The sequence below is a fragment of the Trematomus bernacchii genome, unplaced genomic scaffold, assembly GCF_902827165.1.
Source record: "Trematomus bernacchii unplaced genomic scaffold, fTreBer1.1, whole genome shotgun sequence".
NCBI lineage: Eukaryota > Metazoa > Chordata > Actinopteri > Perciformes > Nototheniidae > Trematomus > Trematomus bernacchii.
The window spans coordinates 72,250-89,921 of NW_022987598.1; the positions used below are offsets into that span (position 1 = coordinate 72,250).

At 39.1% G+C, this 17,672-nt stretch overlaps 1 protein-coding gene across 1 annotated transcript in view; it reads right to left on the reverse strand.

The window, feature by feature from the left end:
* Positions 1-239: 239 nt before the first annotated feature.
* Positions 240-17,672, reverse strand: part of clvs2 (clavesin 2) — a 39,929-nt gene continuing 22,496 nt past the window's right edge. The window contains exons 3-5 of the mRNA XM_034130589.1: positions 8,060-8,170; positions 6,807-7,039; positions 240-5,045 (exon numbers count right to left, since the gene is read on the reverse strand). Of these exons, the coding sequence (XP_033986480.1) occupies positions 4,952-5,045; positions 6,807-7,039; positions 8,060-8,170 (438 nt within the window). The 3' untranslated portion in view covers positions 240-4,951. The remainder of the gene's footprint in view (positions 5,046-6,806; positions 7,040-8,059; positions 8,171-17,672) is intronic.

The window sequence follows — 17,672 nt, forward strand, 5'->3', positions numbered from 1 at the left end:
GTAGAGACACAAAATAGAAATATACACCTGAACATCAGCAGAATAGGGCCGCTTTAAAATAATAACCCACACTTACTGCACAGTATATTGAAGATATCAGTTTTACCGAGCGTCGCCAAAATCTTCTTTTCCTTCGGCTCAAACAGGAAACAGGAAGTCGTCTTGATCACTGATTTCCTGCAGCTGCCAAATACTGAGCAATAATTAAAGAGACAAGCCACAAAATCAAACAAAATGTGAGAACATGTGTGTGTGTCCATATTTATTTTGCTCGTTTTACATGATGCATTTCAGCGAATTGTCTTTGATGACATTAATACATTTAACACCTGCTAACTGAACAGTTTTTTGCTCCTATAATAAACCGGCTTTCTGTTATAACTTCACAATTTCAGCTTTGAGTTTGGTCTCCTCTTCAGCTCCTACTGTCACTATACAATCAAAGAACAGTGATAAGAAAATCAACATAACTGGTAGATATGCATTCATTTTCAGCGCATTATCAATCATTAGAAAATAAAGTCATTCAGTGTCCAAATTCTCAAAGCACAAGAAGAAATACATTTTTGTTAATGGTGGCTTTGGCTGAGATAAATCAAACATTAGTCAGTGAGAAATTATTCTTGTTAGTCCAAGAAAATACATAACGAGTGAGTGTACATTCACAAAGCGCAATTGATCACATTTTGATGCATTTTGTGAAGAAAAGACTGAATAAAATAGAGAAATTGTATATTTTTTGCACACTTTGATTGAGTCCACGTTTACGAGGGCCGACAGGTGCAAACGTTAAATCAACATTTTGGAAAAAACCTCCAGGACGTATTCCATTTAAAATGTAAAGCCATGAACATGTCCGTATTGATCGGTTTCAACAGGTGTGTGAAATGGATTCAGCAAAAATATTTGATGCAAGGTCAGCAGGAAAGACGAAACAACAACACAGAAAAAACATTCAAACGGCTGAATTTCTTTAAAAATAAAAAAACTAACTTCATAATTCTGTTTACAATTTATACAACATATACCAATCTGTCACCTGTGGAATAAACAAGGTGGATAGCTTGAGATTTTAATAAAATACTGACAAGAAAAAGTCTTAAATGTGTGGTAAAGCACAAAGCATCACCCCCATAAAGTATATTTGTAATAAAATGTAAATTTGTACCTGTGTGTTATTGTGTTTCTCTAAATACTCTACCATTTACAACAGCAGTCTGTAACCTAACACTGTAACTCTGAAAATAATCAATCATCCTGCTCTGTGTTATATTCACGCAGTATACAGATGTTTATTAAATGTAAACTTTGCATCCTAACAACTGGAAGCATCTACAGTGGCTGTGTGTGTGTGTGTGTGTGTGTGTGTGTGTGTGTGTGTGTGTGTGTGTGTGTGTGTGTGTGTGTGTGTGACCTAGCATTACTATCCTTGTGGGGACCTACATCTGTTTACACAGTCACGTGTGGGGACTCGCCTCCCTTATGGGGACACATACAGTATGGGGTGTGTGTGTGTTGTGTGTTTATGGTGTGTTTTCCCTCCCTTCTCCTTGACTGACATCATGAAAGCTCAACTGATTCCTGATTGTTCTGCCTTTTCCTCTATGTGTGTGTGTTATAATGGTGGAAAATAAACCTCAGATTTCTACGAAATGCACGGACATCATTTTAAAACACTTGATACACACGGTTTCTGGTTTCTTGTTTGACCCACAGTTCGTTACAGTCTCTCTGATGTGCACAAAACTGGCAGCTGTACAATTTTCCCCAAATTGTCTAAACTGAGTAACGCCTAAAATGGCTGAAAAAATCCAGCGTTTCTTCCTTTATTATCAAACATCAATAAGATTTGACAAAAATGGTATTGATGTTAATCCTAAGTATTTTTTAGGGAAGCAATATAGGTTCAAATGACTGTCTCACGAATCAGTACAAATAACGTTTTTTGCTAACATTAGCTACAGCTGTTTAAGCAAAAGCGGGCTAGAAAGGAGATGCTTGCTATTGTTATCTTCTGTTTTCTGTTTTAATAATAACTACAAACTTTCAGTGGTTAATCTGCCAGTGTTATCAACATAAATTGCACATGTGCTGTGCATGTGAGAACAGAAACAAGGGCCAATAAAGTGGTGCAGCAATGAGTCCTAACGCTTTGTTCTACGACATAAAATACGTCAGTAAATATACCCCACTGGTGAATTAGCGGTGGTGACGTGAAGTCATGTGACCGTGCTGTAGTTCCTTTATAGCCTCACTTTAGCTTTTTACTTTTGGCGATTGCATTCACACTTTACTTATCATAACATTGTCTTAATAGGTGGAAATCATCCTGCTGAACAAATCATGTAAGTATCACAAATGTGAGTTTGCCACAGAGCTTTTTTTTGTTGTTGCAATAATCTAAAATCAAGTGTAAACATCCCATTTCTTTTAGTTGAGGGAGTCCTTGCAATGCCACAAAAATAAGTCACCACCGCACCGCTCTTGTAATCCTGTAATAAGGGAATTTAACCTTAAAGGGGACCTATCATGCAAAATGCACTTTTGTAGTGACGCTGTAGTCTGCCACAAAAGCAGCGAAGAAGACTTCTCACAGAATCAGCCCTTGCAAAAACAGGGCTGGAAAAGAGCAAATAGAGCGAAATGAGGCATGGCTAAAATGCATGATCTGTTTGGTATTTTGAAAAAAAAACTTCACAGACATGTTTTATATAGGTATGGCCCTACAATATAATATTCAAGTATAGCATGATAGGTCCACTTTAAATAGCACTTTTCCTGTGAGACAATAGAGCTTTCAGTACAGCTTTGGTCTGCTCTCAGAGGGTTGACTGACCACATGTTAAATTGTTAAATAAAACATCACTGTTACATGTGTCAGATTGTTATCTCGGCCTGATTTCCGCGGCGCTGGGATCACAGCGAGGCTGCAGCAGTCTCTCTCTCTCTCTGCACAGTTAAAGCCTCTGAGCGGTTGTGAGTGAGGGTGACATGTCCTGCTCGCTGTGTGATAGTTTTACATTCCAGCTGTCTGCTCTGGTTGCAGTCGCCTCACACTTCCTGCCTGCCGGCCTCTCTCTGATCCGCTGTCTGCTCGCAGCCCGACTGGCTTTTCCTCAGTCACATTCGGGTGTCATTCCTCGTGCAATGTGACTGGAGTTGCTTAATTGAAAGAGCCTAAAGTACAGTAACCTTCAGCTGGTGCCAGTTTCATATGAAGAAATATATTTTTGGAAGTCAGTGTAGCATAAGAAATGGTGAGTGGAGCAAACAGAAATACATTTGGTGGTGTTTTTATATATCTTCACTGCAGTAGAAGCTCGTCCAAGTGCAGAATTTAAATGAAAATACGTAACTACATTAAAATATTGTAATATAAATATGTAAAATAAGACTTTTCTGAGGTAAAACTTGAATATTTACTGCATATGACTTAAAGCACACATTAAATTACTGGCAACTTATACCGGTCATTTATAACTCTGTGTTTAATCAGCTTGTAAACGTTAATTAAGTCTGCAGGTCAGGTGCGTTCAAGTGCTGTTGGACAATTGAGACTTAAAGGTGCCAGTTGGGTTTTTTCTTATAACCACAAAGAGAGAAATATGTTTAGTGTTTTTTAACAAAACATGTGTGTGAATGTGAGTATCCTCGAGGTGCAAAACACATTTTTATGTAAAGTTTATGTCATTCTGCACTGTTTTTATGTCATTTTTTGATAGCTGGCAGTCTTTTTTCCTTGCTTTTGTCAGTGCAAACACATCGCCTGTTACTTAAAAAATACTTTACTGGTCCTAACCTCAACGCCCCGTAGAGTTACTGACAAAAAAGGGCAAAATAAGTGAATTACTGAAGTTTGTTTTCACATGATAGCACATTAATGTTCAATCAAACCTGTTAATTAATAGTTGGATGTGAAATGTGATTGAAAGCTCATAAGTGTTAAGGAGTCTAAAATGGTACTAATACTGATTAAAAAAACACCAATAATATACTGAAACAATGCAAATAAATAAGTGCAATTTTTAAGTAAAACATGCAGAAAATGCGTCGTTAAATCTTATAATACTGACGTGTTTGAAAACAGAGACTGTGGTTATGTAAGATCATTATTGGCAGAAAGAGTGTCAACGGAGAGGGTGGTATGTTTGACCTCTTTGCTTTTACAAGACTATCCTTAATATTAAATCCTCAAAATACATCTTTTGGTCATCTTCAGCCAAAGAAGATGAGGGGAGTCCTGTTTTTGTTTACTTGTGGCAGAATAAATACTGAATTCTGTGACATATGGATCAGAAAAAGAGGAGAAAAACACATAATTTATAAAGACAGCTCTTACCGTAAAGGGGGGTTTGCTTTTCTACGAGATAACGGCATTTCAGATATTATTTTCACAGGAAAGTCGCCCATAACCTCCCAGTAATCTCAGAGTAATCCCAGTGCCTGCCTGTCTGCCAGTTTTGTGTCCAGGAGGTTGAACAAGCTCATTATCGACACTAATCCTGAGCCGTGCTTCTCCAAATTACTGTACCAAAAAAACAAAAAGACTGCAGCTCGGGAACTGTGTGAAGTATTGTTTCCAGTTTTTGACTCGTCAGCCATGTTTTCACACATTTCTGATATCTTCTCAACTTCCTCTTTGTCTCCACACTGAGCGGCTGGATTGTTCACATTTACAGTTTCTTTTGGAATTGGCACTTGACAAATAACTTAATAAATAAATAAATATATAGACCACAGCAGTAGCTGCTCCTTCTGTGTGAGGAAACGTCCCTATCGTCCTTTTCTGCTTCCTCTCGTGAATTTTTCCTCCAGTTCAGGAGAGAAACAAGAGTCCAGAAGCAGCAGCGTTTTTTTTCTTGCAGGAAGGTGTTTGCAGGTGCACAGGTAAGTCAGTGTGTTTGTTTGTGTGTGTAGATATTGATTATGCTTCTGAGTGTGAGTGTGTGGATTAGTCCAGCGAGAGCAGCGGCTGCATGTTGTCCTCGTCACTTTTCACTTTGTCCGGTCGCTTCAGGACGCCCGGCTCCACCACAGACTGAGACCTGCAGAAACACAACACAGGTGATCAGATCTGAATCATTGGATACTCTTTATTATTATTATTATATATTTATTTTAACAAGGACCATGCATACAAATACATTCATCTCAGAAAAGAGAAGAGATGAATTATGCCAGATTATAGCTACACAACACAGGTGATCAGACTAACTGCCTGTAATATTGGACACTCTTTATATAATTGCATGTTGAGATTGGCCCACTTTTGGATCAGAAATGCATTTATTGGAAATGCAGCATTAAAATGTTTGTCTCCTGATGATCGTTATGTTACCCTAACCCCCCCACATTTACATACAGCTGGGTCGCTTAAAAAGGACATATTATGCTGATGTTCAGATGTATATCAGTATGTAGTGTCTCTACTTTAAAGAGTCCTCTCCTGCTGATGTTCAGGTGTATATCAGTATGCAGTGTCTCTACTTTAAAGAGTCCTCTCCTGCTGATGTTCAGATGTATATCAGTATGTAGTGTCTCTACTTTAAAGAGTCCTCTCCTGCTGATGTTCAGGTGTAAATCAGTATGTAGTGTCTCTACTTTAAAGAGTCCTCTCCTGCTGATGTTCAGGTGTATATCAGTATGTAGTGTCTCTACTTTAAAGAGTCCTCTCCTGCTGATGTTCAGGTGTATATCAGTATGTAGTGTCTCTACTTTAAAGAGTACTCTCCTGCTGATGTTCAGGTGTATATCAGTATGTAGTGTCTCTACTTTAAAGAGTCCTCTCCTGCTGATGTTCAGGTGTATATCAGTATGTAGTGTCTCTACTTTAAAGAGTACTCTCCTGCTGATGTTCAGGCAGGGGCGGACTGGGATTACAAATCAGCCCGGGACTCTCGACTGGCCCACTTCGGTACCGCCGGCCCACCTCGGTAAATACCGAGGAAATTGTCGACGGGGGGGGGGGGGGGGGGGTGGGGTGCTAGCGAGTTATCCGAGCGGCCCACATCGTCCGACCGGCCCACTTCAGTACCGGCCCATCGGGATTCATCCCGAACGTCCCGATGGCCAGTCCGCCCCTGTGTTCAGGTGTATATTTCCTTACGGGGACAATAAAGTATATCGTATCGTATCGTATCGTATCGTATCTTATCGTATCGTATATCAGTATGTAGTGTCTCTACTTTAAAGAGTCCTCTTTGTCCCGCCCCTTAGCCTATCACAGTACAATGTGTTGGAGCGCTACTAGACAGAGTGTTACGTAGGGGATTTTATCCTTTGCAGACCATTTACATGCATAAAAACAGGTATAACAAACTACAAGGAAAGGGAAACCCCCCAAAAAAGCATAATAGGGTGTTGGGAAAATACTGAATGTCCTCTTCCAATGTGAGAGTAGCATGATAACAAAGGTATCCCAACTGTAGCTGTGTACATGACAGGATGTATGATTACCTAGAAGAGCATCAGGACTGTTTGAGGCATATGATAGCTATGTGATTAACATGATGATTCAGCCTCTATGGAGATAGACATATGACAAGCATGCTCATTTCTGACGTGGAGCTAATCTGAACTAAACATTGAATACTGCTTTATATTCCTCCATCTTGTGACTGTGTAACTCCCTCTCTTGGATATCAGCATGTGAAGGACACTGTTCAGGAACTAGTTGATGCTCTGTATGTGATGACTACTTCCATTCTGGAGAGGATCATAAATACATGGATCCTGAGATTGAAGCTCAAGCCGGTGACCAGTGAGATTTTTCTAATATAGGGCGTCTTCAAAATCCGTGCTCTGACCTCTTCATGGTTTTGGGGGACAGGTTCTTCTCCAGGTCCCGCTCCAGGTCCTGCACTGACAGGGTGTAGGACTCAGGGCAGTAGTCGGTATCCTCGTCGTAGGCGTGGTCCAGCAGCGCCCGCGCCCACGTGCCCATATCGTATGGAGGCATCATCCCTCCCAGCTCCGAGGGCAGGATCTCCGGATGGATGAGCAGGTGGAGGCTGTTCAGGTTGTTCCCGTGCATGAAGATCTGCAGGGGGGAAGACACAGACGGTACAAAATCACTTAATATTGTACCTGATGGGCTCATTATTATTCGCTCGTTATTATGAGCCTATATTATTATTATTATTATTATTATTAATATTATGCACCGCTTTCCCCCTTCTACGACTCAGATGAGGGTGTTGCACTTTTCCTTGTGCATGTGATGTTTTGGTGTTGTTTTTTTATTGTTTTGTTTCTTTCCGTTAACTGTCAAAGTGGGAACTAAGTATTTTTTTGTACGTTTTTGTGTTTCTCTTATCTTCCAACGATACTGTTATGATTGGCTATGAATAAGAAAATATGAAGGACAGACCATCTATTTTTTTTTTTTTTTTTTTTTGAGAAAGGGGCAGGTAATTTAAGATTATTCTCTTCTCCCTGCTCCTTTTCGGGTACGGTGTGTTTATAGAGACATGTTTTGCAAATAATTATTATACATTAAGTTGTGCATACCATGAACGGAACAAATACAAATGTAATGAAATGAAATAATAAATTGCTTTAATTTGCTTAAACTAGAGGGGAATAACTAACACCAGTGGGATGTTGGTGAGATTATGACCATCCTAGGGGGTGCAAAACAGCCATACAGTAACACCAACTCTGACAGATTTAGAAACCCCCCTGCCATTTTTTTAACTAAAATGCAATGCCTTGTTACCATGCTGCTGTAACAAGACCATTCCCAATTTGGTATCAAAAAAGTACATCTAGTCTAATCAAATCTGATTTAAAAAATCATATTTCCCGTCCAGTCGATTCTGTTTTAGGACTTATTTTTGCTGATGCATTTGAGTCGGATATTTAAAATATTTAGATCTCATTTCGGTCTCCACCATCTCCTGACGGAAATATCTGTTTCTTTCGCTGCTAAATGCTCCTGTATGTTCACCAGCTTGTCTCTCATTATGTTTTAAATGCTGTCTTCTGGTGAGATGAAGGTTAACAGTCTCTTTTTGATGTCATAAATACATTCATCATAGCTGCTTTAATATCTTCTCACCCTCTTCCTGGTCTTGTCTTTGAGGAAGGGTCGTATCACGGTGTAGAGAGCGTGGATGTACCACGGTTGATTCACAAAGTGGATTCCTCCAAATCTGGCAGGATAACTGTCCTGTTGGGAGAAGAAACAAAGCAAGATGTCACAAAAGAAAAACATCCACCCATTACATCCTGACTCAGCGATTTAATAACAGGTGCAATTACTACGTCACAACAGAGAGCCCGTCTCAATCAAGAGGCTGCTTCTTTGACTTGCAGCAGGAGAAGAATTACCTCTGTGAGTTTCCTGTCCCTTTGCATTAGATTAGTTTTTGAGAATGGGTTCTAATCTCATCGTCTATAGGAAATGGTCCGGGCTATTTTAAAGTCACCGCAGATAAAAACGCCGGAGGGAAATTAGTCTTTGTTCGTACAGGTTGACTGTGTGGAGTCTGTGTTTCCTCCAACGCTGGACACCATTATCATGATTACCCTCCACTGTAACCGTGTGTGTGTGTGTGTGTGTGTGTGTGTGTGTGTGTGTGTGTGTGTGTGTGTGTGTGTGTGTGTGTGTGTGTGTGTGTGTGTGTGTGTGTGTGTGTGTGTGTGTGTGTGTGTGTGTGTGTGTGTGTGTGTGTGTGAGTCATGGTTTGGCTGTGGTCCAGCAGAAGGGTGAAATTATATTCTGACGTAACAAAGCCAGCGGATGAAAAAAGGCTGGAGGCAGATGTTTATGTAAAAGCTGTTGGCAGTGTGTGTGTGAGAGAGACAGTGAGAGTATCTGAGGACGGGACACACTCGTATGTACATTAGGATTTCACAGAGTTGAGTCATCGAGGAGAAACACAGCCAGAGGAAGTGGAACAGGACTGTTCAACACTTTGATGCAGAGAGAGAGACTGTATCTGGACTTCTATGGTCATATTTGCAAGAAATGAAATGTGAAAATTCATTTTTTTTGACATGTTATTGGTCCAGCTCGAGTGCCATGAACAACATTATCACATGCACACAAGAAGTAACACTCTCACACTAACACAGTCTGTCTCTATCTATACAGTGTACAAGGGTCACATTTTATTTGTGTGATCAGGTTTGAAGCATACTCTTTAAGTCTATCTTACAATTTAGGCATGAACCTAACAACATGACTTACGATACGATATACTTTATTGTCCCTGTAAGGACATTTGTTCTGGACCCAGTTCCACATACATGTACGTATACAAACATACAGTAGTAAACATTAAAATACATTAAAACATTATCACTCATACACCGTTTGCACACACACAAAACACAGACGCACCCACTGACAATGGCGACCTATTGCATAACCCTCATGGCCAACATTTAAGAGTATATTACATGACATGTGAGTGTTGATAAGCTTAACGGACAGAGGCAGGAATGACTGCTCTTGGGAACCCTGAATCTTCAACTTTATTAGGTAGGAGCTGGAGGTCTGAGTGGAGAAGGTGGGGGGGATCAGACACGATTTTGTGTGCCCGTCTAACAATGGACTTTGTATTGTGCAGTTGTCAAAAGAGGCCTCTGAATGCACAGCTGCTCGATGGCTTGTTGATGTAGACGCAACGTTTCTATTTTGCAATAAAAAGTAGACCATGCAGGCTAGAAGAAGCTGTCAAAACAACGATGTCTTACAGGCTATTCAGATGTAGCACTCCAGATAGGACTCAATGTGCGGATTCCAACCAAAAACCCAGCGGATCCCAGTGGCTGGGGGCGTTGCCAAATTGCTAGAGGGCGTTGCCAAATTTCCCCATTTGTTCAATTACAGGATTTAACCATGAGATGGCGCTTCATTCACAAATACACAAAGACAACTTGGTGTTGTATAACTTAATCTGTTTGCAATGTTGCAGCTCTGCAGTTCTGTTTGCTAAATACTGTAGCATTTAATCACTTATTTGTTATGGTTTTCACAGGCTGCTATAACGAAAAAACATCAATATTTTAGATCAAATAAAGCATATCTGTACTCCTCAGAAGGAAGTAAAGAGTAAATCAATTATTTGAGTCACAAATGAAATTATTGAGATCAAAATGTCACTCATATTTGTATAATAATCATGAATTGTTACATTCTCATGTTTCCTAGAGGATTTGTACCCTAGTGATGACCTTATAACATCCTTTGTTTCTACAGTAAGTCAAAAATGTTACCCATATAAGCTGCTTGTTATTTTTTTTAATAAACAATGCAAATACACTTTTTCCACCATATTTGAAGAAAAACTGTTTATGTAACTCATTCATTGAGTCATACATTCTGAATATTGGTGCAAAAATAGACCTATTTGGCAGTGTGTGATCCCTCTGACTCGGACCCCTCCCCTCTGACTCGGACAGACACTCTCACTTTGATGAAGGGTCTCGCTGCATTATACATGAAACACTGAAGACTGGATCTGATCTGAAGGACTGGATCAGGGACTGAGGGAGGAGGAGGAGGAAGAAACAGAAGCTGAAGGTTTGATCCTCCCCAGGTGAAGGAAATGGAAAAGGTGCAAAGAGAACGAGTTCAGAGAAAGATGGAGGAGTGTGTAGAGAGAGAGAAGATTACAAGGTGAAGGAGACCCAGGAGAGAGGGAGGGGTGAGACGGGTGAGAAGCAGCAGATTCAATATTAAATCACCTTCTACAATATTATTTTTGTCCTCGTAGAGTTCAGATGAAAAAAGGCCAGGTTTCCTTGAATATCTGCAAAATAAATCTAAAATCTCTTGACTTGACTTAAGTCTACAAAACTACTCTGTTGGGTTAAAAAATATAGATTTTTAGGTTAAAATAATTAATAAGGGCCAATGATTTGTAGTTAAAATATTCAGTAAATACAAAAAGGTAAAAACCAGCCATTCATTCATTCCTTTAATATCCCCTTACTATGATTATGATTTAAGTTATCATTGTTTTATTGTAATATTGATTAATATTGGGGTTGTTACCTTTTTTTAATTATATATCTTTTCTATTTATTTATTATTTATTTATACATACATATTTTTTCTGTCCCGAATTTTTTTTTTGTTAGTAAGTGTATTATTATTTTTTGATTGATGATTGATCATTTTTTATCATATATATATACCGTATATATATTTGTTTTACTTCACGTAGGAACATATGTCTTCCTCTTGTGTTATTTATTTTATTTTATGTTTATTGTATGTAAAAGGGAGGCGTGTTGCGCAGTGGACTACTATTTTTGTGAGTCACATTTTTCTTTTAACATTTAAAAGATGTTAGTTTAAGTGTCACTTATTTGCTGTTAAATGTGCGCTGTCGGGTATCACGTGCATGTCTATGCGCGTGTTGCAATGGATATAGCGTTGGTGTTCGGATCAGGGGGGCACAGGTTCAAACCCCACTGCAGTCAGCATGTCGTTGTGTCCCTGAAGACACTTCCCCCCAAATTGCTCCTGTGGGGATTGCTCACAGTATTGAGTAAGTCACTTTGGATAAAAGCGTCTAAAAGGTAACATGTAATGTAATGTAAAATAAAAAAGCACTCCAGCTTCTCTGATGTTTGCCTGCAGGCTAACGTCGATCCTGAACAGATTTATTTCCGTCCTCCTGCTGCAGGTCAGAGGGAAAAGGTTGACGAGAATGAAAGGAGACGGGAGAAAAGTCCATCGACACCGACAGGAAGACGTGAGGAGCTGTTTCCCAAAAAAATCACTTTATATACATTTAGCATTATCTCTAAATCCCCCATAATTCCCCTCTCTCCCCCGAGCGCTGAAGAGGATAAACGCGTTAGGAAAGATTTTCTCTTGGCGGTGGAAAAGCTGCGCCCACCTCCTGCTTTGTGAAAGACTTTCTCTAAGTCTGACCTGCAGGGAGGAGACGCTCTCTGTTCCTCCAGGAAATTACACTAATAACTCTTCTTCTTAAAGCTCCCCTATTATCCTCTTCTTCATCAATATGTTACAGGTCTCAGATATATACAGAGCCTGTCTCTGATTGGCTGAAACACCAAACAGATCATTGCAGCATCCCATAATCCCCTCTGTTTCAGCCCTGTTTCCAAAGTGCTGATTCTCTGTCTGTTATACTTTAGATGAAAATAAGGAGCCCCTCCCCACGCCCCTCTGAGAGAGATTTGGTTAAAAAGAACTCAATTGTGCTCTAGGAGGAGATTCAGGTGATAAGGTGGGGGGGGGGGTTACCTTGGTTGCTGATTGGCTAATGGTTACACAAGTGGGTAATAGTGTCACTTCTTCTCATGTGTTTCTTAGAAGTGAAAATCAATTAAAGCTCACCTAGTATGCTAGATTTGAACAATATATTATAGGTTTATATTACATATTATCCATCGAACCCCTGTTTTTTAGAGATGTGGGTAAGGTATTTTCTGACACTTACACACAGGGGACACATATTTATGTATAAAATAATAAAAAAGTGCGTTTTGCGTAATAAGAGACCTTTATAGATGTCATTATATACATGTTACGTCTAAAAGGGGAGTGGGAGAGTGGTTCCTCCAAACACTGACAGGGCAGGTAGTTAACCCTACCTTAGGATTAAAAAAGAAACATTTAACATGACATTTATGATGTTTTTAAATGGATGTTATCATATCAGGATTTGTAACTCATGTTTAATAAATGTTTTGATTATTTTTGCACACATTACTGCAGATATAGCTCTTAAAATGTGTATCTAGTATCATTTTGAATTTGTGACATGCTCTATTGTTATTTATTTATTGTTCCATGTCTGTTTTTGTCATGCTGTATATTTTAATACCTTTGTAACATGTATTCAAACTTGACCTGGGTCTGCCTCGTAAAGAAATTTGAATCTGAAATGACTTCCCGGTTAAGTTAAGGTAATAAATAACATTAAAAAATCCAAGGGAATTTGATATTTAATCAGCATTTTCTCTTCCCTTTCGGCTTTTTGTCAACGAAACATTGGTGAGTTATGATGAGTGTCTTGTCTTGCAGCATGAAGACATTCACTTTGGGTAAAAACAATAATAGATTTTTGATTAAACGACAATCAAAACATGCATCTTTCAGTGAAAAAAAGTATTTTCACTCCAAGATGTCAAACTCACTCAACCATATCTCGTTAATCCTTCATTGTGTTAATGAAGCTCGTCAGTAGTCACTCTGACAGCTGCCATGTTGGGCCGCCTGACGTGTGAAAGGCTTTCTAAGCACGACAATCTTTCAACGACTGCCTTCTGTCCCACGTGACCTGAACGCAGCATCAGTGTTGCTGCTGGGACTCAAACAGACAGACTGCCACCAACACTGCAGGTTAAACACTCACACACTCAGCCGTAACATCATGTGACGTGTACACACACACACACACACACACACACACACACACACACACACACACACACACACACACACACACACACACACACACACACACACACACACACACACACACACACACACACACACACATAGCTGCTTCTTTACACAGATGTCTGGATTATAGCTGCACCTTAAGGATACTTCATGTGTCCTTTAACAGATTCACATGTCTAGCTTCGCCACGAGCAGTTTTGACTTTTTTTTATTCCAGCACTGACTGTGACTTTGATTCAAGATCAGAAGGAGCTGTAGAGGACACAATATAAAGTGTTGTTCAGCTAAAATGGACAGCTTTAAAGAGGTGCTATTGTGCTTTTGGGGATTTTCAATTTCCTGTAGTGCGTTCTATCGGTTTAAGTGCACGTCAATGGTCTGCAAAGGCTAACATCCCTGAGTTCCTTCACACTTCACCCCCTGCATGAAATTCCTCAATTGGACTCCTTTTTTTACTTTGCATCTGTTAGCGTGTGAATGTTTATACTTGAATGCTGAATGAATACCAATTCCATTATTGCTTAAGGCTGAAAGAACCAAAAAAACAGTTTTATTTCATAAACCGCTACTAGAATTGCTAGTTGGACTACATAGTGACATCCCTATCTAACTCTCCCGCTTCTATTGGCTAGCGCTCCAACACATTGTACGTGATAGGCTAAGGGGCGGGACATCTCTAAGCGGTTGACCAATCACAACAGAGCCGACCAGTCGACAGTTTATCAAACTTAACTTGCATTTTCATGGGATACAATTTGGTTATGTTAAGGCAACAAAGCTAGTTGATGAGTTTTAGAAAAATATATTTTTGGTTTGGGATAAAATAACTACTGAAGTGTTAAAAGATGAATCAATTCTTGTGTCACACGGGGAGCAAACAGAGGACCTTTCTCTCAGTTAAGCCCTGAGCCTGTTTTTCAGGTTTCAGGCTCGAAAATGACATGCCCAGAACAAATGACTATAACTTCACTTCTAAAAGGGTTAAATTAATAATCTTTTTTCTCAAAGCAAGGTTACATCTGTGAGTTGGATGTAGACGTGTCAGAATCAATATAGATGTTTCTGTGTCAGAGTAAATTCAGATGGAACATTGTAAAAAAAGGTAAATTCTTACCTCCGCCCAAAAAAAACCCATTACTTATAGTGAAAACCACCCTTGAATGATGGGTTAGTAGACTAAAAGCTTTAGGAATCCAAACTACAACATATAATAAGTACCTTGTATCAAGATTGATGCAAAACAAGTGACATTTGACCTCTTTAGAGAGATTTATAAAAATAAAAATAATATGAAATCTCCGTTTTTTACATAAAAATGCAATGATGGATTATCAGTAATCCTTTCAAAGTGACACAGACACATTGGATTAACCTATGGATTAACCTTCAGCTGCGTTTTTATCATTTTAATGCCATTGAACACAACTATTGATCAGAATAACAGCTAATTTGAGACGATTTCCTGTGAATGTTCCGTAATTCACGTGTTGTGACGTCTGTGTTTGCTTCCCCTGTCACGAGTTCTGATCGCTCAGTGATTATACTTATACCTATAGAATCTGTGGAATATCAGCTTTAATTTGATATCTTGTTTTTGCAGTTACGATAAGTAATAAGGGTATTTTTACCTTGAGTTCTGTGGTAAGTGTGTTAGCATTTTTTCGCTCAGGGCTCATTTAGACGCTTCTTGTGAGACTTGTGTTTTGTTTCGGTAAAAATGGTTCATATTGTCAGTTAGCTGAGTTTCTTCCCGTTAAATGGGTATGACACATTAATAGGTTTTTAAATATTAAGAAGCCCTGAGACACAGTTTCGTGAAAAAACACCCCACTGCCCCCTGTACAGGGGGCTCTAGGGCTTAACAGGTTTTAATACGTCCTGTTTTACAATGACGTTAAGTATCCTACACGAAAAATCGATTTTGTGGGAAAAAACAGGAATTAGCTGACAGTTTTTTTGGTAGGTAAACCATGAATGGTGTCGGAGAACAGCCTGAGTTAATGTACTTTTTACCTCTGCAAACCAATGCTTATGAGTTGAATCTGCTGATGGACATTGAGTCAAAACAGCTCATTAGAGAGAGGTGAGTCAGCATTAAAAGTATACAGAATAAAACCAACACCTCTTACTGCACACAGAAAACACTGATGCTGAAATGCATCTCAGGTGAAACTGCAGCAGGAAGGAACAAGGGGAAGAAGAAGAGAGAAAAACACGGTGAGATTTGACGTGATGAAGATGGAGTGTGTGCTGTGTGAAGTGTGTAAGTGTGTAAAGTGTTTGTAATGGCTGCAGCAGCAACATCAGGTCAGACAGAGAAACAACCTGTGAGTCACCAGCTGCTCATCTATTATTTACTTCATCAAATCAGAGCTGAGGCAGCAGCCGGATGTTTCTGCATTGGACCGGAGATACACCGTCAGCAAGGGTTTATCTTTTTAAAAAATACAATAGAGGGAGAAAGGACAGGAAACACCAAGAAATACTTTGTGAATTTGACTTTCATATGTGCTTTAAATTACTCCACAGTTTTTATTTCATGTAATCTTTCTTGGAGCTCCTCAAACATCATGTGCAAAATTTGTTTAAGTTGCATTCAATTATTATTTTTGGGTCAGTATAACAAAACAAGCTTCAGTAAATATAAAAATATTGATAATTTACTAAGAAAACACAGCTATGGCTTCATCTTTCACTTCAATATCCTGAAGTCTGAGGATTTACAGCTTATATTTAATGATATAAATGTTTTTTTAATCAACTTTATGTAAAATATATAACAATCAGTGGCGGCCGGTCCATAGGGGCGCTAGGGGCGCCGCCCCACCTCTTCCCATATTAAAAAATAAAAATAAAAATAAAAATAAAAATAAAAAATATATTTTAAAAAAGATATATATTTTTATTTTTATTTTTAATGAACAAGGTAAATATTATATAATTGGTATCAGTAAAATGTATAATCTACAATAAAATCTCGTTTAAAATTGTGTTACAATGTCTAAAGTTACTGATAAGTCACATGTTTCCTGCCTGGCCTTGCCCGTGTACCTTCTCTCGTCTGGGGCGCTAAGAGAGGAGCCCTCAACCAGTGCAGCAGCAGCCACTAGCAGCTGACTGTTGATATCTGTAACGTGTAAACTATGCCGCGAAAACATAATTTCAGCCAATCAGCGTCGTCAAATATGACGGTCACGGGGCGCCAATGTCAGCGCCCCGTGCAGTCTGTGAGTAGTTTGGACAGTGACTCGTATCCGGTTGACGCAGTAGTTGATGAGGATGGCTTCGTGTGCAGGTGGAGTCTCCGGACCTCGGTCCCCGCCTAATTCTGTTCAAGAGCTAATCTCCAATCCTTTCGAAAGGAGAAGTTTGGCAGATAAATTGTTGCTTAAAGACCTTGGACCGGACCAACCCGATTTGAATATATCGCAGCAATCTCGTGAAAAAGACAAAACTTATACACGAGGCTTCGCAAGTAGCTGGTACACAAAAAAGGCTTGGCTAGCTGGATGCAAACAGGTAAATGCTGTCTTTTGTTTCCCATGCTTGGATATCACTTTATATGTAGAGAGGAGGTTTCCCATGGTTGTTAGAAGTTTATTAATAAGTGGGCATTTATCACAGAAGTGATTGTTCTGTCTCCACGTTTGTTGCATTGTCTGTGATGTATTTTCCAACAGTTATAGCTCCTGTCCTGTCCCAGCAACACTACACGGTTTGCAGCTCCACCACATTTTTGGTTTATCTTCGGTGTCGCTTAAAATCTGCTTCCCATCGGACTAAAACCTCCACGTAATCTGAAGACAGATACTTGAAGTTATTTAAACCTTTTGCAAACTTTATGTTCTTTCTTGCTCTAGCCTTGCCAGTTACATTGTACATAACACATATATTATCATTATGCTAACTGGTTGTTCGTGTTAGACGATGTAGCTTTTTCATTTCTGAGTTATTGCTATATGTAAATAAGCCTGTTTGTAAATAATCCTCAGAGAAACAAAGAAAAAACACAATTTATGACATTTTGTGCTGTGGTTATTTTTTTTAAATTGCATTTATTCACAGTTCAGTTTGAAATGCTGTAGTGACTTGTATTGAACCACTTCAATATTTATAATTAATGCTACTGAAAAGATGCTATTAATTTTATATCCCACATGCAGTTCACTGTAAAGCTACTTGGTGGAGGTGTTGGTTCATAAAACATGAACAGTTTTAAGAAAGAAAAAAACAGACCAGTTCTGAGAACACAAATTCCTGGTAAAGTAGTAGATGTTCA